Source organism: Tiliqua scincoides, chromosome 2 (genome assembly GCF_035046505.1).
Source record: "Tiliqua scincoides isolate rTilSci1 chromosome 2, rTilSci1.hap2, whole genome shotgun sequence".
Taxonomy (NCBI): domain Eukaryota; kingdom Metazoa; phylum Chordata; class Lepidosauria; order Squamata; family Scincidae; genus Tiliqua; species Tiliqua scincoides.
In genome coordinates, this window is record NC_089822.1 from 108,673,650 (window position 1) to 108,698,640 (window position 24,991).

General features: G+C 43.9%; 1 protein-coding gene across 6 annotated transcripts in view; it reads right to left on the reverse strand.

Annotated features, from left to right (window-relative positions):
* SLC44A2 (solute carrier family 44 member 2 (CTL2 blood group)) overlaps nucleotides 1-24,991 on the reverse strand; it is a 72,339-nt gene that overhangs the window by 19,387 nt on the left and 27,961 nt on the right. For 4 of the 6 annotated variants that reach the window (XM_066618356.1, XM_066618359.1, XM_066618353.1 and 1 more), the window contains exons 2-16: nucleotides 22,437-22,485; nucleotides 21,238-21,311; nucleotides 19,385-19,469; nucleotides 15,842-15,926; nucleotides 12,237-12,359; nucleotides 12,015-12,075; nucleotides 11,005-11,128; nucleotides 8,542-8,625; nucleotides 7,447-7,559; nucleotides 5,681-5,812; nucleotides 5,333-5,432; nucleotides 4,271-4,363; nucleotides 4,029-4,113; nucleotides 2,370-2,632; nucleotides 1,248-1,342 (exon numbers count right to left, since the gene is read on the reverse strand). In XM_066618356.1, coding sequence (XP_066474453.1) covers nucleotides 1,248-1,342; nucleotides 2,370-2,632; nucleotides 4,029-4,113; nucleotides 4,271-4,363; nucleotides 5,333-5,432; nucleotides 5,681-5,812; nucleotides 7,447-7,559; nucleotides 8,542-8,625; nucleotides 11,005-11,128; nucleotides 12,015-12,075; nucleotides 12,237-12,359; nucleotides 15,842-15,926; nucleotides 19,385-19,469; nucleotides 21,238-21,311; nucleotides 22,437-22,485 — 1,566 coding nt within the window. Of the gene's footprint in view, nucleotides 1-1,247; nucleotides 1,343-2,369; nucleotides 2,633-4,028; nucleotides 4,114-4,270; nucleotides 4,364-5,332; nucleotides 5,433-5,680; nucleotides 5,813-7,446; nucleotides 7,560-8,541; nucleotides 8,626-11,004; nucleotides 11,129-12,014; nucleotides 12,076-12,236; nucleotides 12,360-15,841; nucleotides 15,927-19,384; nucleotides 19,470-21,237; nucleotides 21,312-22,436; nucleotides 22,486-23,609; nucleotides 23,766-24,567; nucleotides 24,623-24,991 lie in introns of all 6 variants that reach the window. The other 2 variants (XM_066618358.1, XM_066618357.1) reach the window with 2 other exon arrangements.

The following is a 24,991-nucleotide window of genomic DNA, read 5'->3' on the forward strand; positions in this document are numbered from 1 at the left end:
TCTAGCTTGGAACTTAAAATCAAGATCTGAATTCCTGAGAATCTCCACCTTTATACCAAGAAAAAATAATATTCTAACCCTTGTGATTCTGAATTAACACTTGAAAAACTATCACCTTGAGTCAAATCTCAGTATGAGCATCTGCACCCTCCCTGCACCCCACAAACCCTGAAGCTAGTGGGAAAATTCTTGTGCTCTTGTAAGTGCAAAATCAAGGTTAGCATCTGTTAAAATAAAAACATTGCGAAGTTCAAATCCCAGGGCTTCAGTGCCTGGTTGAGTCACTGCAAATCCCCTCCCCACTTCTAGATATACTTCTCTGCTCACATTACCCCTTCCATCCTCTTTTCTTGCCATTACTCAGCTCCTTGACAAAAGCTTTCCAGAACTTCAAAAGCTTAGACCCCAATTTCAGAACAGATATTTGAGCTAATTGTTGCAAGAAAGGCATCTATAAAAGTTTCATTGATCTGGATCAGGGGTGCCCAAACCCCGGCCCTGGGGCCACTTGCAGCCCTCGAGGACTCCCAGTCTGGCCCTCAGGGAGCCCCCAGTCCCCAATGAGCCTCTGGCCCTCCGGAGACTTGATGGAGCCCATTTGGCCCGAGGCAATTGTTCTCAGCGTGATAGCCAAATGTTCGACCTCTTGCGTGAGCTGTGGGATGAGGTGTCCCTCCACTGCTTGTTGTTTCATGTTTGTGATGTGGCAGCGGCAGCAAAGAAAAGGCCAGCCTTGCTTTGTGCAAGGCCTTTTATAGGCCTAGAGCTATTGCAAGATCTTCATTCATTCATACAAGTTCCATCTCTAATATATTCATTTATGTAAATTTATTCAAATTTGAAATGTAAATTAATTCTTTTTTTCCCCGGCCCCCAACTTAGTGTCAGAGAGATGATGTGGCCCTCCTACCAAAATGTTTGGACTCCCCTGATCTGGATAGTTGGTTTTAGCACAACTTCAATTTTTATTTTTTTTACTGATAATTAGAGAACAGGGACTAATTATGCCGTATCAGCCGTATTCTTCAGGTGCAATCCAAGATTCAAAAGGAACAGAAGATAGGAAGTGTCAAAATCTAAAAATGGGGCATGTTTAAGGAATGAAAAATTATGAATTATTTTTTGGAAATGGAGACTCCAATTCACTTTGTGCGAATGGAGCCTGACAAATTCCAAAACGTGATAAAAAAGAGGCCAACCTTCTTCCATAGTCTCATACATACTGCATACATACTCCTATCCAGCACCTTTTAGCCTATGATCCAAGTACTCCAGCATGACTCGAATGATCTGGACAACAGCAAGAATCAGAGACCCAAAAGCCATTGAGCCAGTGTGATACCTGCCGGGGGGGTGGGGGGTGGGGGGGGGAGAAGCAGGAACAGAAAATTTGAATTAGTGGAATTTTTAGAGCATCTGTGAACTTTTCCCTAGAGAAGGTTTTCAAGAAACACAGTGGTGCTAAGTTCTGATGGGGGGGTGGGGCGGATGCAGGCTCACCAGGTGGCAGTAGGTGGCACTGTGGATGCTCCTCTCAGGGTAGCACCATTTTCGATTCTTCAAGTCCTGCCAACCCACCTCCTTTCAATGTTGGGGAAGGGGCATGGGAAATTTAAAAGAGTACCATTGCTAAGAGAAATACTTGCTGCACTTGCTGCCTGGTAACCTAGGCCTAGTAATCCAGGGCCCAGCAGAGAGGCTTCACCAGGCATCAGCAAATACTCCAGGTGCTTAAATTTCTCAGGTTCTGGACTCTATCTTGAACCCTACTGTGGGCATTGTAGCTGACACACAAAGGTGCTACTAGAGTTCTTCTATCCCAATTGGTTTGGGCTACTCAGAATCCCTCTGTTCCCAAATATGATCCCTTCTGGAAGGAAATCACCAAAGCCTTTCTGACTCATGAAGCCAAGCTCTGCACTCCCTTCAGCTTGTTCCTCTATCCCTTTAAGATGCAAGGTCTCCTCAAACCGCCCTGAAGCACCTCCATCGCTATTCTGAACCAATCTGCACAGGATGAGAATATAAAACAAGGTTTTGCTCTATATGCAGTTATAGATAACCATTATATAAAACTGCCCTTAAGTCATGCCTTAGCTCCTGGGAAACTGTAATTTCTTCTGTACCATGAGGGCTAAATGATCTTCACTCCTCTAGTCAGATACCCTATGTTGTCCAGAATACAGATAACCAACCAGCACCAAGTTAAAACCATTGTGTTTTAACTTGGTGCTGCCCCTTCTACCTGGAATCCTGATCTCCAACACCTTTTGTATTTTGCAGAGTGGTTCTGACATCAAGTATGTAGAGAGTGGTGGGTCTTAAGGGTTACAAATTGGTTCTCTTCGCCTTCTCCCAAGCCTTCTTACCTGAGTGCTCGACCAAAGGAAGAGAAGAGGGGGAATGCTGGCATGTCATCGGGTTTTTTAAAGGCCCAGTAGTAGGAAGCAAAGGCTCCAGCTAGTGTCACCTGGCCCAAAGCAATCACAAAGTTGGCCAGCCAGAAGAACATGAAGGCATTGAAGATCTGGAAGATTATGAGGTACTTGTGGTAGGCAGTTTCACCACCATAGAAGGCAAAGAGGCAACGGGCATCAGGGCACTGTTTGGTGACGTTGGAAGTAGCAAAGGTCTAAGAGAGAGAAGAATGTGGAACTATCATACCTCAGGCAGCTAGACAGGACCAAAGATTATATTCAAACAAAGCATAACTTGCTTTTCTTTTGCAGATTCAAGGGAGCATTCAACAAAGTTCACTTTACAACAAAATCAAATTTAAAGGAAAATACACGAAGTCTCCTTAAGTATGACAATACACCAAGTCTCCTTCTTAAGGTTAATTCAGAGAATTCTGTACTTAAATCCAACATTATTTATGCTATGTAAACAAAATTGTGAAATGCTTTTGTAGTTTTAGTTGGTGGATGCTGCTGTAACTCCCCCTCCCAGGAAACTATTATAGGGAGATCACCCATAAACATACAGCACAAATGTATGACAAATGCAGTGCTCACAGCCTTTGCCTCTCATGCACAAATTTGCTGGTTTACTATAGTTGGTGAATGCTGCTCCGGCACACTCTAAAGGAACGTGTATTAGAGGGAGGTGCCTTCCTTCCTCTTCTACTGTATAAACCTTTGAGCAAAGAGAGGAAGATTGTGCTTGTGGTCATGAACGTAAGAGCAGCAACATAAGAGAACAATGCATGCCTCAGCAGGCTTCTAGAGCAGGGGTGCCCAAACCCCAACCCTGGGACCACTTGCAGCCCTTGAGGCCTCTCATTGCGGCCCTCAGGGAACCCCCAGTCTCCAATGAGCCTCAGGCCCTCTGGAAATTTGTTGGAGCCCGCACTGGCCTGACACAACTGCTCTCAGCGTGAAGGCAACTGTTTGACGTCTCACGTGAGCTGTGGATGTGGGCTCCCTCCCCTGCTTGCTGTTTCACATCTGTGATGCAGTAGTGGCAGCAAAGGAAAGGCCAGCCTTGCTTTGTGCAAGGTCTTTTATAGGCCTTGAGCTATTGCAAGACCTCCATTCATTCATATAAGTTCATCTTTACTATATTCATTTATGCAAACACATGTAAATTTATTCAAATTTAAAATGTAAATGCATTCTCCCCCCCAGCCCCCAACACAGTGCCAGAGAGATGATGTGGCCCTCCTGCCAAAAACTTTGGACACCCCTGTTCTAGAGCAAGGGAGTTCAAGTGCAACCTTCACAAGATCCCACCTTTCAAGGGCAGTGGTCATAGTAGGACGTGGAAGGAATTGTTTGGCCCAAGCTTTTCAAAGAACCAGCCAGGACCTCACAGAATGCACAGGATGTGATCCCTGGACCAACCTTGAAACATGTTTCCAGTGACCCAGCCTCAACAGGAGACAGACTGCTATACTTTGCACCCACCAGTTGCATCTGAACAGTCATCAAGGGCAAGCCCGCACAGAAAACATTACATAATTTTGAACATAATCTTTTGACCATTCTTCATCTAAGTTCTATTTGTGACTATTTTAGATAGTTTCTCACCTCTGGGTTGCACGTGTTCCTTGCATATGGGCACTGAGACTCATTAAACACCTTGTAGACAGCTTCATTAGAGGTAGACAGGAAACTGGAAGCAGTCAAGGGATTCTGCTTTGTAAAAATGGACAGCCAATTCCAGCCTGCTTAGGAGGAGCCCTCTCAGGCAGTTTGCTGGCCTTTCCATTCACCCAACCATCCCCCACAATCCATCTCTCCGAGAAAAAAAATATACTGAGGAAGGATACACAGCTGTAGTGGCCCAGTAAGCAATGCAGAGACACAGCAGGAAGAAAGTGCAAAGAGGGAACAGCAGGGATGTCATTATATGACCTATGGCCCTGTGGGGGGAGGGGGGAGAAGAGAAAGAGAGAACACATGAGTCATTCCCAAGACAACATACTGTCCATCTACTACAGCAAATCACTCTGCAAGGTTTGCCCTTGAGCTTCATTATGGACTGGATTCTTGACACAGCCACACTCAGAATAGTTAAAATTCCATTCCAGAAGCAACTATTTTGTCTGCATATTACAATTACTGTTATCTACAGTGCTCCTAGAAAAGGCTGTCCCATGATCCCTTGCAAACTGAAAGAAGAATGCTATGTTTGAGAAGGATATTCTAACCAGCTACTCCTACTCTGGAGCAGTGACCATTGCCTCTTTGATGCTGGGTTGTTCCACCAGTTTTTCTAGCAGAAACAAAATCAGGCAGAACGGCAAACTACCCCTGGGTAACTGCAAACCTCAGTGAGGGTGAGAAAGGGTTGGAACAATCTCGAAAGGAGATCCATTAGATCAGGGCTTTTCAAATGGTGGTGTTGCAATGCCCCAGCCTGTGGGCCCTGGCCTCTGCCCCCTCAAGGGGTGGGGGCAGTGAGGAGGCAGCAGTACGTTCCCCAGGATTGCGCCACTCAGGGGGCTGCAGGGGCTTGGGTGCATTTACCAGAGCCTCCTGGGAGTACGGGGAGCCCTGCGTGACTGTCTGCAGGGCTCCCTGATGCTTTAGAAATGAAAGTGGAGCGAATGCGTTCCACTTCCACTAAACCAGAAGTGGAGTGCGAACGCTCCACTTTCACTTTTGCAGCTTCGGGGAGCTCTGCAGACAGTCGCACAGGGCTCCCTGCACCCCCGGGAGACTGCAGGAGGCTCTGGTAAGTGCACCCAAGCCCCTGCAGCCCCCTGAGCAGCACGATCCTGGGGATTGCACCGCTGCCTCCCCCCGCCGCTTCCCCCCGCTCCTGCAAGGACTTACAGTAGTTTTCAAACTGAGTTTGAAAACCACTGTATATTCCACGTCAACCTCACCTGCTGGCTTCCTTGATCAGTGCAATGGCAATAAGGATCCTCTTGCGCAAGAAGATGAGCAGAAGGATGATGATAACCTCCAAGATGCACAGGATGATCACTGGGCAAGAAAAGGGAAAGTGAGGTGAGAAAGAGTTCTGAAGCGAGTGAGTGGTATGTGAGCTCCTCCCTGCTCTGGTTCAAACAGGAGGAGGAAAACCCCAAACTTGAAAAGTTGAAAGACACCCGGAGCAACTTACAGCATGTGTCTACAAGGAAGTCTTCCCCCTTCTGGTCTCTCAACAGTACACTGGGGTTCTTAGCAAATAAAAACACTCATCACTGGAGGTACAACAGAAGAGCACTTACTGAAGGCCAGCCAGGTTTGCTTCAGATGGAGATAGACACGGAAATCTGTCTGAAAACCAAGATCCTTCAGGGAGACATCAGACCCAGCCTGTCCTTTCAGATGTGCATATTCCATGTAACAATGAAAGATTCCTGCAAGTTGAAAGCAGCAGTCCAAGTAAAAGAGAGGGCAAAGAAAGCCCTTGCCAACAGCTTTAGTTTAATATACTTGACAGATCCCATGGTTGAAGGTTGCCCTATTCATGTTGCAAATCATAGTCCCAAGTTTGCCAATGGAAGGGTTTTAACTTCTACTGGGGGCAAATGTAGAAATGTTGATCGCATCAAAGACTGGAACTAGCAACACCAACCTAATCAGCTCAGACCCCACCTTCAAGATTTTATCCATGTTTGATTTGGGATGCAATATTTCAAGACAATTAACAGTGTAAAAACCATTTAGAGCAGAGCTCCAAGGATGAGGCAAGGAATGGGAGAGGGGAAGAGATGGTCAGTGTAGACAACCAAGTACCAATATGCAGAGATGGGAAGGAGGGGGGAGATATGCTGACAGTTGTCCAATGATCTCAGAAACAAGAGGAGCCAATGCAGTGTGACACATTTGCCCATGAGAGATCTAGGTTCAAATCCATCCTCACCTAGAAGGATAACTAGGTGCCTTGGACAAGTCACTTTTCCTTAGCTAAAAGTATTCCAATCCAAATCATACAATGATGAGAACAGCTCATCAATAAATAAATACTGAAATAAAAACTGGTCGGGAGTCTGTTGGGGTGCTTTAAGAAATCAGGAATCTACCACAGTCCTAGATAGGGTTGTAGCAGATAATTCCCGTACTAAATCTATGAGGAAAAAAATGCCCAAAATCATAATAATCCAGCACACAAAACTAAGGTGTTTGCCTTATGTGGCCAAGCCTCAGATGCCATCATGCCAGAACAGCACCTAATATGTTGGGTGGGTGGGTGGTTTAGTCAACTCTGTTCTCATGAAAGAACTGTTTCTCTCACACACCGATACAAAATGGAGGCACTACTTTTGGAGAGGAACCACTTCCTTGAGTTTTGCATGTATATTATTCTTCCTTTCTTTGGAGAGGATATTCTGGCAGAGAACTCTGCAATCCTATGCATGCCTACTCAGAAGTAAGTCCCACAGAATTCAAAGAGACTTTATCCCAGGTAAGTGTGTATAGAATTGCAACCTTAAAGGATTGAGCAATGAACATGCAACAGGAACATGCCATTAGCTCTGTAGAAATGAGGGGCTGTACAGATATCTTTTTGACTAGCAGCTGAGTTGTTTAGCAGGACAACTTTTCCTTCTTCCCCCCCCCCCCAAGACAAGAGGTTAATGACAACACTGATCTGTTTTGCAGGGAAAGCTTCTGCAGGGGAAAAAAAACTTTTTAGGGTGCACAGAGAAAGCAATTCTACACATTCGTAAAGTAGGATCTGTAGAGGTCACCTAGAGAAACCTTAAACCAAGGTGGAATCCCCAAAGCATTGTCACTGCAGTCAGCCTAACTAAAGCCACTGCAAGCAAAGTCATGCCTAAATAGTTTCTGGAACTAGAAGAATTATTAACTTTAGCAAGGCTCACCTGGGTTACAGCAAACCGAAAGGGGATAAAACACCTCAATACCAGTGTCACCAGAAAAAGGATGAGGGGAGAATATGGCAATGAGCTAGGATCTCAATAAGAGAGCAAAGTCTACAAATTAGCACCTATCCCACTTCTCGAATTCCTGGCTGAATTACACTTACCATATCCAAGCACCAGGATCACCAATACAATCATCACCCAGACCATGATTCCTGCCAGGAACCGGAGTAGGACAATAAAGATAAGGCTGACCACCATGGCAATTACTAGACCTCTGCAGATGAAGGACAACAAAGGAGTTCTTAAGTAGCTCTTGCCCTGCTAAGCAAGCAGTATTAAGTACTGTCTCTCCCCACCATTCAGTTATCTTGTATACAATAGAGAAGTGCAGTGATAGGAGAAAGAGTGCTCTAGAAACATAAATAAGAGGGGATGAACAGCTTCTACACAACATGCATCCTCTTCATACCTATGTTGTGGACCTTCCCATTTCAGTCATCTTATATTTGCATAATATGGGGAGTTGATTGTCACTTGCCTGTCTTGCGCAAGCTAACCAACTATTGGCTGAGCTCCTGTGCTACTCGGGTATGTTCACAAACATTTTAACTGCTCAGAGTCAGGAACAGACAAATAGTGCAGATTCTGTGTTGGGATTGAAAGTTTAGTTTGGACTGGAAAAAATTTCGTACAGGACGGAGTGAAAGAAAGGGCTGTAAACTTCGAAATAAGGGAGTAGATAGACAAGGGTGCATGGAGGCTGGGGAACTACATGTGGACCATGGACCCAAGGAGGTAGTAAGGTCTAAAAGGTGTTATTGGTCTGAGGGCATGCAATGCACCACAGAAGCCGCTCTGAGATCTTCGAAAGAAACATAAATTAGTAATGCTTTTAATTTTAAAAAAGGAAGCAGATATTGAACTTGACAATTATTTTAGCCTAGGAGAAAACACCTGGCTGCAAATCTTTAGTGTTACTGAGTTTTAATAATGGAACTTTAGTAACGGGGAAATGAAATTGGAATGACTTTAGAGCCCCTGTAATGCTACTTTTCACAACTTGCATGGGGGGGGGGGGGTAGCAGAAGATAAAAGACACAGCAGATAGACATAGAGAACGTGTAAAATTTTGAAAATTATCTAGAAGCCTTAAAGCCCTTTGCTCCTGGGCAGATTTAGAGCTTTTCTTGTCCCTTCAAAAGTTCAGTAACCGTTCTCATTCTACACATTAGCCAGCTATTCAACTCTTTGCTCACATTATTATCCAGTACCAAGAAACAGTGTAATCTTCAAATATCTTCATAGCCACTTGTCGTGCCTCTAGGACTACATTTGCTTTTCTGGAATTAAAAGCAGCAAGAAGCGAGAAGTGAGAAATAGGTGAAAAAATCATTTCCATATACCTGGACATGGAACTTAGCAGAGTGGGATGTGGGTTCCCAAAACGCTACTGCATATGACCCCCTACCCTTCCCCCGGGGCCAGGATGCAAAACTCTTGACTGAGGCTACAACCCAACATCTGTTGTAGCACAGACTGAAAACATAGGACTGTAGATGCAGCTCTGGATCTTGGAAACATGGTTTCTGTGACCTGTATAGCTGCTATTGAATCGGGTGCCTCCAGTTACATTCCCTTACCTGTATCCTTCCATCCCCCAACTGTTGGCAACCTTCAGTCTCGAAAGACTATGGTATCGTGCTCTGAATGGTGGTTCTGGAACAGCGTCTAGTGTAGCTGAAAAGGCCAATTCAGGAGTGACAATCCCTTCCACACCGGGAGCAAGTGCAGTCTGTCCCTGGTCTGTTTCCCTTTCTATGGGCCTTCCTTCTTTGCTTCAGACTGTTGGCCAAGTGTCTCTTCAAACTGGGAAAGGCCATGCTGCACAGCCTGCCTCCAAGCGGGCCGCTCAGAGGCCAGGGTTTCCCACTTGTTGAGGTCCACTCCTAAAGCCTTCAGATCCCTCTTGCAGATGTCCTTGTATCGCAGCTGTGGTCTACCTGTAGGGCGCTTTCCTTGCAGGAGTTCTCCGTAGAGGAGATCCTTTGGGATCCGGCCATCATCCATTCTCACGAAATGACCGAGCCAACGCAAGCGTCTCTGTTTCAGCAGTGCATACATGGTAGGGATTCCAGCACGTTCCAGGACTAACACAGTCCTGGAATGTGCTGGAATCCCTACCATGTTTGGAACTTTGTCCTGATCCCCCAACTATACCTTCCTTAAACCTCTTTCCCCCTGCACTTTTCACAAAAATTCAAACATTTCCAATCCAGGAGATACATTTGATGCAGATTTGCATGAATGTCACTAGTCTAATCTACAGTAAAGTGTGTCAAGAAACCATGTTTCTTATTCCCAATGAGGCATCAAGACTGAAAAATAGCAGGTTTTCACAGGGCCAAGCTCTTTGAAGAAGGGCAGGAACTGGAAAAGGGTGATTTTCCTCACAGTAAATCAGCACTACAAGTAAATTCCAAATAAATCTCCCATAGCACAATGACTTGGTCGTGCAAATGCAGGAGCAGCAGAGCTATGGAAGAGGGACATCCAGGCTGAGCCTAGATGCTCCTTTACCTCGCTCTGCTTAGCAGGGCTGCCAGAGTGACACATGCTATTTGCTACTGGGTCATTGTTAATTACAGGTTTTCAAACTTGCAGGGTGCAAAATTCCCAGAGTTTGACAAACGGGAACAGCCCTACGTAGGCAGCGCAGCAAGCTCTGTATACAGTTTCTGAATCTGGCAGCAAGCTGGAATAGGAGCTTGGAAACCCACGTTGCTGCCACAGAGCATTCTATTATGGCAAAGCTGCTAGGACAGCAGTTCTCAAACTTTAAACCACACAACTCAACCTCATCCTCTGCAGGTGAGGGGGGAGTGTTGCAACCTGATGCTCCTTGTAGCACTGCAAAGTATTACTGGGAGCCTCTAGACACTGCTCCTGGGTTGCGCTGGGCCTGTGACCCACACCGTTGTCCTCTGCAGGCTCCCGAATGCCTTAGGGAGGCTACAGTAATTCACAGAAGGAAAAAGGCAGTCACTTCCAGTCACTCCCCCAAGGCATTCTGGAGCCTATGGAGGCCAATTAAGTGGGTTTTGGACCCAGCACAACCCGGAAGCAACCTCTGGAGGTTCCCAGTAATGCTCTGCAGTGCTACAGGAAGCATCAGGTATGACCACACATCAGGTCATTACCCACAGTTTGAGAAACACTACTAGGAAAACGGGAACTTTCCTTTTTTTTGTTAGAGAAAATAACCAACTTCTAGCTCTTTTACTTAATAAAGAAAAATGGAGGTAATGTTTCCTAAATGAATAGAAAGATCTGGGTGACTCTTGATCTACATGCCCCCATTCCTTCTCCATAACCCTAAGTCCCATCCTCTTTTCTTTCCACAGCATATGCTTGCCTGAGTTTCCCGGTTTCTGACATTTGCGACAAAATCAAAATGAACAAGAACAAAGAACATTTACAAATTGGGGTGGACAGGAAGGGGGAAGAGCATAAAATGGGCATGAACAAGAACAAAGAACATTTACGAATTGGGGTGGACGGGAACGGGGAAGAGCCTAAAATGGGCAAACAGTATAATGTAAACAAATTAAGGAGACAGAAGTAAACTGCAAAAATTATTCCGGAACAGAATTTGGTTTTTCTAGACATACTAGGGCCATAGCCCTACCCCCCCTAACCCCACAAACAGACAGATAACTCACTTGGCTCCTTCCACAAGATCTGTGACGTTTCTTTTCTGTCCACGCCCATCATCAAAGGTTGTGTCATTTCCAACCATAATGATCCCTTTTTTAGCATTGATTGCAGGCAAACATCTCCGAGCCACTGAAGGGCACAACACATAAGAGAGTTCTGAGCAGCAGGGTAGGCTAACAGCCCTTCTCCCCTACTTTTATTAACAAAAACACCAAACAAAGCTTGGCACTGGCTCAGACATAAAAACAAAAACCTGAAACCATTTTAGTTCCTAGTGGGTTAGCAACCTCCATGGAGACCACGGCCTCCGTGACAATCAGACCTATCATTTTAAAGGACAACTGTAGGATACATGAAACAGGACATATACTTGGGCCAGCTTTTGAACTAGACCAGAATAGTTAGATTAGTTCAGGAGGTTATTTTCTAAGACTTCCGATTCCTGCACTCCTACCTTTTCTGCAGCATGGGAAACCAGGAGAAGAACTGCAGAACAGAGTATTCTTTTTGGGAACAGGAGTGGCTAGTGCCAAGCAGGATCCAGCAATGGCTACTTTGGTGGGAGAAAGCCAGCTAGGAGAACTTCGGTCTTTTGGGTTTTAAACACTGCTGTCTATTCTGGACTTAAGATAGGAATAGATGATTATTTAGATTTTTTAAAATATAAGAAATTATGGAATCGTGTTCTTTGGGTGTTAGGGAAGATTTTTTCAAGGAAAGGCCCAGCAGGGATGCCCTTGGAAGACAGTTTCTTCACTCAGGAAAAAGAGTAGCAAATGACCCAACTGGAATTTATCTGGTGAACAGTGATCAAAACAGCCATCAAATCCTGTAAAATAATCTGCAGACCCACCACTGTGGGAACATATTTTAAGGAAGACTAGGGCAGGGCTCTTCATGACTGTAGATGAGGTTAGCAATCACCTCAGCTGCATAAGTAGGAATTCCAAGTTGCTCAAGAAGCAAGGATTAAATCCCCAGGCCTTCCCTCATTTGCTTCCTGAATCAGACTTACAGGGCTTGCTTGGAGTGAGCATGGCAGGGCAATCTCCATCTTTCAAAACTTCAGGGGGACTCTAGAGCAGAAAGAAAGGGGCATCATTGTTAACTCTTACCCAGGAAAATGATCCTTCACTTACTATCACAGAAAGATCAAAGCCATAAGCTGAATAAGAGGCCAGTTTTACATATGAACTACTTCCCAGCGGCCTAACTAATGATCTATGCACTCACTTACCTTCCTCAGATCCTTAAATTCTGGAACACAAAACTGCTTGTAGTATTCAAGTTCACTGGCTGAGTTCCTCGAGTAGGCCTGCAGATAGGTGAGGTACCGATCGGGGCACTTTTCTACACAAATCTGAAAGAATCCCAAGAGGCACAATTACTGCTTAGCTAGTAGGCAACAGAACAAAGGCAGGAGTAATATTTCTATTCTGAAAAAGAACATGAACATGCACTGCCTCATTCAGTTGAACTATTCGTACATCGAGGCCATGACTGTCTATAACAGGGGTGTCAAACATAAGGCCTGTGGGCTACATGTAGCCCACAGAAGCTTTTTATCCAGTCCTCATAACAGTTGGGCTCCCCTAGCACTACCATCAGCTATTCTGAACTGCTGAGCTGCGAAATGATGCATTGGCAAAAGAGGTGCTGCTGAAAAGGCTGTGCTAGGATGGCCCAATTGTCCTGCAGGCCACCTTTTCAGCAGTGCTGCTTTTCTGAAGCATTACTTTGCAGAGCACCTCTCACAGCTGATTTGCGAAGTGACATCTTGATAGAAGTGGCACTGATAAAAGGGCAGCCCACATAATAACTGGGCTCTCTCATATCCTGAAAATATGATTAAGATTTAGGTATTTTTTTTCTTCTGTCATTTGCAGGTAAGGAGCTCCTAAGTAACAAAAAAAAGTGCTTATATGCTTTAATCGTCTGCTTCATGATGTCACTTCCATCCTTTATCAGGCGCCATGAATGCTATTCTGCCCACTGTATTAAATGAGTTTAACACCACTGATCTATACTGACTGGCAACAACGGGTTTCAGCCCTACTTTAAACCCAAGACTTTCTGCATGCCAAGTGCTCTACCACTGAGCTAATAGCTCCTTATTATCCTCCACTATGCGATATGTTCACATAAATGTTTTTTCATATCCATTATAACTTTATAACTGATTTCATGGTGATTAAATGAGAAATTCTACTGCAACACTTTTTTTGACTAATCTCCATTTCCTCCTAGGTTGCCTCTGATGTGTACATACTTTGTCCATCCCATATTCTCTTGCATTGCTTTCATCTAACATTAAAGCCTAGGCCCGATAATGAGGAAATCTCATAAGTCTTTATTTCGAAAGCCACTTTTTCTGGACTAAGGTAGTCTGACATTTGCCAATATATACCCCAAGTTCACTTAAGTGCTCAGATCAACACTACAGAACACCTTGGTACAGTGTGACCAGAGATACTTTAGGGTCTAGAAGACTAGTTAGTAAAGTCAAGCAAATGAGCAAACATATTTTAAGGAAATTAGTTTATTCAAGAAAACAGAAATACAGACATAAAACTTTTAAAAATGTTCTAGAAGACTGTTGCATGATTGAAAACCTCACACAGTAATTTGACTGAGCAAAATGTTTTGATAGGCTAAAGAAGATCTATTGATGTTTATGAGGAGAGGTAAATATCCTAGGCCACTATTTCTCAAACTGTGAGTCAGGACCCACTAGGTGGGTCTCGAGCCAATTTCAGGTGGGTCATCATTCATTTCAATATTTTATTTTTAGTATATTAGACTTGATGACAACATGGTATGTGGTTGCATTTGGGGAGATCTGTATTTCTAACAGGCTACACTGTATATACTTTGAACAATGATAGGGCTTGCTCCTGGGTAAGTGTGGATAGGATTGCAGCCTAGGATTGTTAAAAATTTTTCCTGCTTGATGATGTTGTTGGGATCTGGTAAACGCAGACAGCTTACTCCCACTGCCCAAGGTCTCACAGCTTGGCACAGTTCCCGGGGAATGTGTGCAGCAGTCTTGCTGGAAAACTTGCTTCGAGGACAGAAACACAGCACAGACAGCAGGGTCCTTCACCAAACGCATATTTACATCAGATACAGTGCAGTTCAGTACAGGCATTCAGCGTTGTTCCCACACAGGGAACCCAGAGCTACTCACTGCCACAATGTTTAGAGCACAGTGATAAAGTGCTCCACAGCCAGCCATCCAACAACGCCCTCCGTCCAGCAGTGGCTGCTTTGGCTTTATACAAAAGCTGGCCAATGGGTGCCTGTTTCAGGGCAGGCTTGGGCTAATCAGCCCCACCCATTTCCACCTGTGTCTGCAGTCACTCAGCAGGCAATTGACTAGCATCTGCTGAGTGACTCAGCACTTCTTGCCTGTCGCAGGCTTTTGCTGCCTCTGCTGGGGCCAAACTTTACACAGGCCTCCTGTGTCAAACCCAGGGGCATCCTTCAGCAACTCCCAGCCAAGGGATTGGGCACTTCGGTCATGACATCACTTCCAGGTTAATAACATCACTTTGGGCGAGCCCCAACAGATTATCATTCTAAAATGTGGGTCCCGGGCTAAAAAGTTTGAGAACCACTGCCCTAAGCCTAAGTTCTATCCTCCATAGCCTTGAACAGTCCTTCTGTTTTTGGTTTTCCCTACTGGAATTTGTTTCAAGCATCTATCAAGGTGGCAAGGATGTTTGATAGCAATGACTTACTGAAGAAGAATTCTGCTGTGATAACATTTGCTTCACTTTATTGTTCCTGGCCTAGAAATACAAACTCCATCATGCTTCACGTTAAGCTAGATAACGGTAGTTACACCTTGGGTTACATAAGCTCAGTGACAGCTAGTGTCACTTATAAAATGTGATTATAAAATGGCAGCAACTGTTACCTTGCACATGCCTGATCTCATCTGATCTTGGAAGCTAAGCAAGGTCAGGCCTGGTTAGTACTTGGAAGGGAGACTGCCTGAGAATACCGGGTGCTGTAGGCTTATACCAGGGGTGTCCAAAGTTTTGGGCAAGAGGGCCACATTATCTCTGACACTGTGTCAGGGGCCGGGGAAAAAAATAATTAATTTACATTTCAAATTTGAATAAATTTACATAAGTTTACATAAATGAATATATTAAAGATGAACTTATATGAATAAATGAAGGTCTTGCAATAGCTCAAGGCCTATAAAAGGCCTTGCACAAAGCAACACCTTTGCACAAAGCCTTTCCTTTGCTGCCGCTACTGCATCACACACGTGAAACAGCAAACAGTGGAAGAAGCCCTCATCCCACAGCTCACGCGAGAGGTCACACTGAGAGCAGTTGCGTTGGGCTGGTGAGGGCTCCAACAAGTCTCCAGAGGGCCAGAGGCTCATTGGAGACTGGGGACTCCCTGAAGGCTGCATTGGGAGTCCTCGAGGGCCACAAGTGGCTCCAGGGCTGGGGTTTGGGCTTATATCATAGTCTTTCAAGACTGAAGGTTGCCAACCAGTGTCACTTCCACCTCCTTGGGATGATACTGAATCCACACTTGCCCTTAGCACTCACCAAGTGCTTTTCACCAATTCAACCTATGAGAAATTGCAGTATCTCAAAGGGATGCGGTAAACTCCACCAAACAGCATTAGATACTTATAACTTTCCCACAATACACAACATTTGAGAACATGACATAATGCCTTCTTTGTGTCCAGGAATCCTTGAGGCTCAGATAGATGCCATCCTTTTGTTGTTCTCAAAGGATAAAACATACAGACTGGTGCAAAGCTACTGAATTTCCAATTTACCTGCAGAGACTGAGCCCAGGAAGAAATCTCACCTGTGTTGTAGGACACTGGAACTCCAGCAGCACCAGTGGGCTTGCACATTTCATAATGTTGAAGTAGAATAAGAAAGGCTTCTTCCTGAAAACAAAGGTTTATAAGAACACCAAGCCCAAAATTTGTTCTCATCATTTCAAATAAATCAGAAGGTCTGAAAGTGTGTAGAGAATAACAAAACAAAGGAAAACATTCCCACTTACCCACTATTCTGCAAAGGACTAGGTACATCTTGGAAGATTTCTTAATGAACTACTTCACAGGAAAGATAAGCAGGGATCAGTCTTGCCTAGACTCAGGCCCAGACCAAATGTGCAAAAATCCACAGGGAAATTGGCATTTCCCATGGAATAACTGCACATTTGGATGCAAAACCCATGTGGGTTTATCTGTGAGACATTTGTGACCTGTTTTGGCCACAGAATATTCAAGAATCTTTCCTATTTTTCTACCTCTTAATCAGCAAGTCTGGAATTTTCAGTGTGACTTTTGACCGTCTGGTGGCCAAACTCAGGCGGAGTTCAATATCCATGAGTTTTGAGACCTCAGAGGAGGAGAGGCAGTACCCTAGACTGGCTGCTTGTGGAGCCCTTCTTTGAAAAAACTCCCCCTCTCATTGTTCTTGATTTTAAAGGACAGCTCCCTTGCCTGCGGTGAGTAGGAGAGACAACAGCAAAAGTGGATCCTATCACTGAATGTCCAGCAGCTTATTTCCATGCAAGCAAGTCAGTCTGTTCACAAAAAATAAACTACATGTAAATCCCATTATCACTGACAAGAGCAAGACATTTATAGTCTTCAGGTCGGTACACCCTAAGGGGGGGACGTCCCACCCCTTAGGCTAACAAGTGCTGCAGGGATACATGCAGATACATGATATCTGGATGACTGACAACACCAGAAGAGGGACCAGAACAGCTTTTGTTTCAAAGAAAGCCTTGGATTGCAGTGAAATGTGGTTTTCCTGAGAAATAACTTAGAGGTGGCCAATATCACAGATGACAAGCTGCACTTGCTGAAACTTCCTCTTCTGTACAATTGCTAAAGGTCCAGGAGCCCTAAAGTTGAAAGGTTGGCCACCCCTGGAATAACTGCACATTTAGTTTGGGCCTCAGACTGACCAAGGGCTCTTCTGTCGAACCCAGAAGAGACAAAGTGGAAAAGTACCGTTACTGGCAACATGGTGTATGTTTTACTCAAAGAAAAATAGATTAACCTTTCCATCTAACAAGAAAAAAAAGTACAAGGGATACAACAGTAGTCCAGAAATCAGCTGGTTACTTTGTACCCCATCTAAGTTTCAGTAGCTTAGCCCTGCTAACCATCCCAAGCCAGGTTTCTCCACCCCAGCCATTACTTTTCTAGCATAAGGAAATGCTCTCTAATAGCTCTGTCCTGACTGTGCTTCTGTCAAACACAAGCAGTGCAAAGGGTTAGCCCAAAGTGATTTATGTAAGGAGGGGGATTAGTTCTGGCTTTTAGACTGTACCAAGTTCAGTAAACACTTACCTGGCCATAAGTCCTACAAGTCAATAGAATTTATTTGTGACTACTCATAAATCTGCACCATGAACATTAATATAGAGACCAAACATACACCACACAAACTGGGTGTGTGTGTGTGTGTGTGTGTGTGCGCGCGCGCGCATGCACGCACGTAGGGCATGATGTAGTATATAGCACATACAGGGTGAACCAAAAGTAGGTGGACAGTAGGTGGAACAGGGTTTGTGTTAGGGTTATACTATAATGATGGTGTTCATTTGTGGCATTTGTGTTATATTATATTAAATTTTATAACTAAATTTATTTAAATTTAATATTTTTTTATTTTCAGTTAGTTCAGATAACCCATAATGGCAAATAATTTAAATACTGATGCAAGAAAATGTTATCATTTACTGTCCACCCACTTTTGGTTCACCCTATATTGTGGCGGCATACCTCAATGTGCAGCGGCAATAAAGAAGGCCAATTCTATGCTTGGGATCATTAGAAAAGGTATTGAGAACAAAATGGCTAATATTACAATGCTGTTGTACAAATCGATGGTAAGGCCACACCTGGAGTATTGGGTCCAGTTCTGGTTGCCGCATCTCAAAAAAGACATAGTGGAAATGGAAAAGGTGCAAAAGAGAGCGACTAAGATGATTACGGGGCTGGGGTACCTTCCTTATGAGGAAAGGCTACGGCATTTGGGCCTCTTCAGCCTAGAAAAGAGGCGCCTGAGGGGGGACATGATTGAGACATACAAAATTATGCAGGGGATGGACAGAGTGGATAGAGAGATGCTCTTTACACTTTCACATAACACCAGAACCAGGGGACATCCACTAAAATTGAGTGTTGGGAGAGTTAGAACAGACAAAAGAAAATATTTCTTTACTAAGCATGTGGTTGGTCTGTGGAACTCCTTGCCAGAGGATGTGGTGATGGCGTCTAGCCTGGGCGCCTTTAAAAGGGGATTGGACAAGTTTCTGGAGGAAAAATCCATTACGGGTTACAGGCCATGATGTGCATGTGCAACCTCCTGATTTTGAAATGGGCTATGTCAGATGCAAGGGAGGGCACCAGGATGCAGGTCTCTTGTTATCTGGTGTGCTCCCTGGGGCATTTGGTGGGCTGCTGTGAGATACGGGAAGCTGGACTAGATGGGCCTATGGCCTGATCCAGTGGGGCTGTTCTTATGTTCTTTTGTGGCATATACAGTACTGCTGTCCACTGTCAAATACAATTGCATTTTCTTAGGGTTCATTTGTAAATACAGATTTGCATCACTTATATGTTCTCCTATCCCTGTTGTTATGCAATAGGTCATTAAGTGAACATTCAGCCCAGTCTAATGCCTATGTTGTGGAAACAGACACTAGCTGACTGCACAGGCTACTGGAGATAGATTGTCTCTTCTTTCTATTAGGAGCCTCTCTGCTGTGTACACAGACACTTTGCTTCAGGCTATGGGAGACTTGACTCATCAAAATCTCTTTGTTGTGCTTTGACTACCATCCTATATGCAGTCCAACATTAAGTGGACAGTTGTTAAGCAAAGTATGCCTGCACTCCAAAATCTGAAACTTCCAGATGCTTTTCAAGACTATAAACAGTTTTTCCCCCCCTGCTACTGGGTTAAAAATCTCATTGTTCAAGGACTCATGCTAATAACTAGATCAGTGGTTCCCAAACTTTGGGTCACAACCTGATTTTTATTGGGTCACCAAAGGGTGATGGAAAGATCAAATAACTAATTGCCTCAAGCCCTGAGGTTATTCAAAAATCAGATACTGTAGCTGCTAATTACCCTGCAAAGAGCTAAGCTCCTGCAGTTTGCAAGCTTGTGTAAATATAGGGAGATAAATGTTTGAGGGTCTTTTTCTGGTTATTATTACTTATAAATAAATAAATAAATATTTCTTTCCAAATCTCCTTTTTTATAAGTCTGGTAAACCTATGTGGGTTCTGATTGAGTGTCATTTTAAAAAGTGGTTCCTGGTGCTAGAAAGTTTGGGAACCACTGAAATATATGATTTCTATCAGATACCTACTCATTAGGTGTTCCCGCCTGTCCACAGAACTGCCCACGACTATCTGTTGGATAGATCACCTTCCGAGGGTCTCCCTGTGTCCACGCTGAAGAGGTAACAGAAAGACATAATTTTACTAAATGCTCCCCTTCACATCTTGCAGCATCATCCAGCAGCTACAGTAACTAATAACATGCATCTTCTCTTGCATACGAGAAGATCGTATGTATCACATTCTTTCCCCAGGAGACCAGAAAATAGGGTGCTCATTTTATCATCACAAAAAGTGGTGAGAAGAAGCAACTTGCTTTGGCATTTTAACCCAAGCCTCCAAAGTCCAAGTCTTGATGACACTGCCTCTTTATCAGGAGTCTCCTAAATTAGCACTCAAGCAGTCACAAGAGAGCTGCAACACACATCACTCCACATAACTCTGACCTTGCAGGGAAACAGCTATATGAGGCCAACTAAGACACTATAGCAGGAGCACTGTATTACACACATTAGTATCCCTCATCCCTGCTCACATCAGGTTGCTGCAGCCTTGGGTCCAACTCTCTCCATGGCAACAACTGGCACTGGATATTAATGCAGTCAGTCAAGTAAGCCTTTCTATAGACAGGACCTTCTGCCAGTGTCCTACTTTGCCACCCCTGATGTCACCTCTTGACTTTCCCAAAAAGAGACGGCAAAGGCAACAACAGGAAAGGTGAACAGGGCAGAGATTCCATACATGCACATTTCATCGTACTGCAAACACAGATTACTAACAGCATGATTCTATGCATGTCTACTCAGACATATGTCACATTCTGATCAAGGGACTTACTCTTAGTAAAAGGTCTAAATCAGGGGTGGGCAAACCCCGGCCCAGGGGCCATTTGCTGCCCTCAGGGTCCCCTAATCTGGCCCGCAGGGAGTCCTCAGTCTCCAAGGAGACTCTGACCTATTGGAGACTATCGGAGCCCATGCTGGCCTGTGACTTCTGGTTGTGACCACCAGCCACAAGCTGTAGTCTGAGTTAGAGCAAGGCCAGTTATAGTCTCCATGTGTTTTCTGCTTTTCCCTGGGCATTATTTTAACACACACACCCCCCAATTTCTTCTGAATAACTTATGTCTTCATGTGTTTCTGGTTTGGTTTTTATGTTTTCACCGTGCAAGAAGTGTGTGGCAAACATACTTCATAGTTCTCATGTGGTTCTACATGCCTGTATTATAGTTATCATGTGTATTACAAATAAGCTCATTAAATTCATTCATTCATAAGTTCCACTTTTAATATATTCATATATATAAATTTATTCAAATTTGAAATGTAAATTAATTCTTTTTTTCTGGGTCCTCAACACAGTGTCAGAGAGATAATGTGGCCCTCCTGCCAAAATGTTTGCCCACCCCTGGTTTAAATGATTGTAGCCCTAAAAACACAATACTTGGAGAATGCATCACTCTTTTATGTTGATGGAAACACACTTTCCATATCATCAAACCCCCCCCCCCCAAATAACTTTTAAAAAGTTAAAAGAGAGCATTTTACAAAGAAGGGAGCTCTCTACAGCCATCATCCGTCCTTCCTATCCTTTTCTATCACTAATTACAGTTCTCATATGCCAATCACATGCTCAAGTCACTTTTCCTCTCAAAATATCGGAAGTTCAGCCAAAAAAGACTTTGGAACTGGTGAAGCAAGTGAAGGCAGGAAAGGCCGTTAGCTCATCCATCTAACATTTACAACAAAACTCCACAGCCTTTTCATGTTGCTCCACTTTCTTGCCTTTAACATTTTAGATCCTCTACACTGAAATATTTGGTCTTCAAAAACACTGCTGTTTCCTGAAGCCAGAGAAAGGAGGAAAACTGCAGGATACATACCCACAACTCCCACAATGACATAGCCCACAATTGCAACCATAAGCAAGATGCAGCAGATGATATCAGTGCAGCCCCTGAGGGAGAGAGGAAAGAGAGGAATCAAATTGAATGGACTCAGTATGCAATTCCCAAACCAAACCTTCTGGATGTCCCTCCCTTTTTTATCCCTGTTTCCATATTCCAAGAACAAAGAGAACAATTCACTAGAGGCACCTCCTGCCCAAGCAGTAGCGAAATGAGCAAGGCTTCCCATTCATTTCAATGGAGGCAAGGTGCTCGCTTGCTTCAGTCACTACATTTGTGACTGCTTCAAGTTAGAGCAGAGAATTATATTATCTTCCCCATCAATGCTTGGAGCAGGGGATTGTCCCTGATCTTGTTTTGCATTTTAGAGGTGTAGGGATATTATCTTGCCTCTTAAGGAGGGGCCTGGGGGTGACCACAAATGCTGGTTTGGCCACCAAGGCCAGCCCAACTTTGTTGAGCTATCTAATTTCCTGGGACAAAAGCAGTGAACATCAATGACTGATTGCGAGGGTACAGAACAAACCCGGACTCATTATATAAATAGAACTAATGTGGATCCTTGAAGGTAATCCCCCCCCCCCCCGATAAACAATATTTACTAATTTTTCCAATTCTTCAGGTAAATATTTTGAAACCTTACATAAGAAGAGAAAGAGAAAGTAACAATGAAGACGTTTCTAGGCAAGGATAACCTTGGCAGCCACTTGGGAGGATGTTCATGAAAGACAATCCTGGCTACAAGACCCAGTCCGTAGTCTATATGGAAGCTGAGGAGGCCCAGCAAAAATGAGATCAAGCTGTTGTGCCCATTTCTTGGACTCCAGTTCCTTGGAACATTCACAGTAGAAGTGACACCCAGGAAACCACTTGCGCACAAGGGGCTAGTTGGCGCATAAACACACAGCTACACACACAGCTTGCCAAATACATGCAGCAGTTTCACTCAGATTTATTTCATTACAGCATCTGAGACTCCTGGTTAGAGAATCTACACTTTCATTTGTGTCCTCCGAATCAACATCACTGGCCTTCAAAAGCGAAGAGGTCAGGAATAAGAGGCTATCTATTGTAGCAACAGACTGACTCCGCACCTGACAATGCACAGCACAAGTAGCATTTTTCACACTATCCCAAGACTGACCTTGAAACCTCCAGCAACATGCTGCTCTTACCTGTCATAAATGGGGCCTTTGAAAGTTGGGTCATATTTCTGGGGTGTACCTAGAAAAGGAGGAAAGTAACATACTGAGTTAAGGAGCTATGCACTGCAGAAGCAGGGAAACTTGGCAATTTACTGGCTTTTGACACTATTACCCCAAAATTTTCAGGTGCAAGCCCCACTTAAACAAATGAGCATGAAACAAATGAACTGTACAAGAGCATAGAAAGGTTCCTAATCAATTGATCCTTTTTTCTAGGACACCGAGTGGAGGGGGAAGTGGTATTATCTCATAGGAGAGCATCAAGTAACTCATCAGCACTGAGGTTTTGCAGAAACTAAGAGCATTCTTTGGATGGATTGAGCATAGCATTGTTGCTTTTTTCCCCAGTCTAACAATTTTGTGGTGGGGAGAAATTTAACAAGCAAAGCTGCACTTATTGGATTCTTGGTGATCATGCAACTTTATACGCAGAGTCCTGGGAAACTGTCTAGCATTGTCTGGAAAAGACCTCTGGAGAGGAAGGACAGCAGGAATCCTGACCTGTAATAGTTTGGGGGAAGAGGAAATTTTGGCACATGCAGCTTGCATTTGTTTACAGATAAGAAAAAGCTGCTGCTACCAAAATTTAATTATTGACTTCACCCATTCTCCCTGGCTGCCCCTAGGCCTTCCAGAACATTTACATGGTACTACCTCTCCCTCTGAACAACTCCTCCGTGAAGTCTATTGATGTATCACATTCAAAACTTTTGCCCAAGAAACTCAAGTACACTGGAACCAGCCACTGCAGTTTTTAGCCCAAGCCCCTCCAATAAGAACAGATCCTAAGTACATATAACTGCATCTGCTCATGCCCTCCCCAACAGTGACTGTAGTCCAGCATTCATGGATCTTTGAAGGGAACTTGTCCCAATACCACACTACACTGTTATATTGCAGCTAGTCTGCAAATTTCACCTTGGAATGAAAAGCTTCTAAATCCACAAATGGAAAAGCTGGCAAAGGCCTAACATCTAGGAAGAAAGTAAGCTTAGAGAGATCTCTCCTCCTCCTAGGTTTTAAGGTAGCAGGAAGCCAATTTGAGGTTTGTTGCTGAAGTAGTAATCTTTTAGTGGTTTGAGGCAGCTACTCAAAATTTTCAGAGCAACACAGGCATGCACACAAAATACAACTTGCTCTCACCAGAAATGTTCCAGAAAGAGCAGGGTGAACTCTCAAGGGGTCCTCATGAGAGCTAAATTTGAGCCTGGGTTTAGCCAAGAATCTGCTTTCAATGCCTGTTCTCACTCCAGAATACATTTTTAATTTGGTCTTTTAAAATGCACAGCCTGCCCCATCCTAAAGGCAAAGAGACAAACAACAAGTGAAGTACTAGCAAAAAAAGCCTCTGAGCATGGACAGAGTGCTTTTTTCTCACCTTTGAGCACACACAACAAACTTTCACACATCTGGGATTAAGTGCAAGGGATCTTCTGGGGCATGGCTTCAGGTGCCAGTCTGTGCCCCTCATTTGAGAAATTAAGCACTATCCCTCATTGATCTTCCACAACTCAGAAAACAGTCACCCCTTTCAACAGGCTACAACACCCCTGTCTCAGTTAGCATACTCTCTTTGGCTGGCTATCAGCCAACTAAAGCAGCTGTCAGTTTCCCTTGTTTCCCTTACCTAACACAGACACACACACCCCCCAACCAAAAATCCAGGAATCACAAGGAGAGATAATAAGCTAGTATGCAGAGTGTCTGCATGAAAGGCTAGTGGTAGAGTGAACACCATTGTGGGCCTTTGGTTTTTCCCATTCAGTGGTACAGGATGGAAGATTTGTTGTATTTTTCCTTTGAAAATGTTTCATTCCTAAAAATGCCTTGTTTTATCAAACTAATTAGTATGACAACAAATGAATGCAATACCAATCAAACAGGGCAGTTTCAAATTTCACAGAAGTCAGGAAGCTATGCTGGTCCATTAGAGGAGGAAAAAATTCAAAAGCCACAGTCTGGTAATATCTTTATGAGGACCAACCAAGAGTATACAAAGTTTCGAACAATCAGCTCTTGAGTTGCCCAGCATTTCTCAGCCTGCTTGCTAAGGCTGCAATCCCATACACACTTAACTGAAAGAAAATTCAATTGAACTTACTTCTGAGTCATTCTGAAGAATGTGTTACTTCTGAGTAGACATGCATAGACTTGTGCTGAATGAAAAGCAAAAAGGGAAGGGGGAGAAGCTGGGTATAGTGCTATAGCCTCAAACTCTGTGGCATGTAACAGCCTTAAAATGGAGTCTGCGTAGCTGCTTCTAAGCTACATTATCAATTTGTCATAGCCTGCTTACTTCTGAGGTCTCCAATCATGTCTAGATTCCCTTCCCCCCTTTTTCTGCTTAACTTCCATTCTGATTAAGAGTTCAAGAAAACTTAGCAGCTTGCTGCTCATAAACTTTGTATCATTTTGGCTGGTCCTAAATAATGATATTGCCAGCTCCAGGAGCTTCAAAGTTGTAATTAATTTGTTTTCAGGGGCGTAACCTTAAGAAACAACATACTGCGTAGCCCTTTGAATGT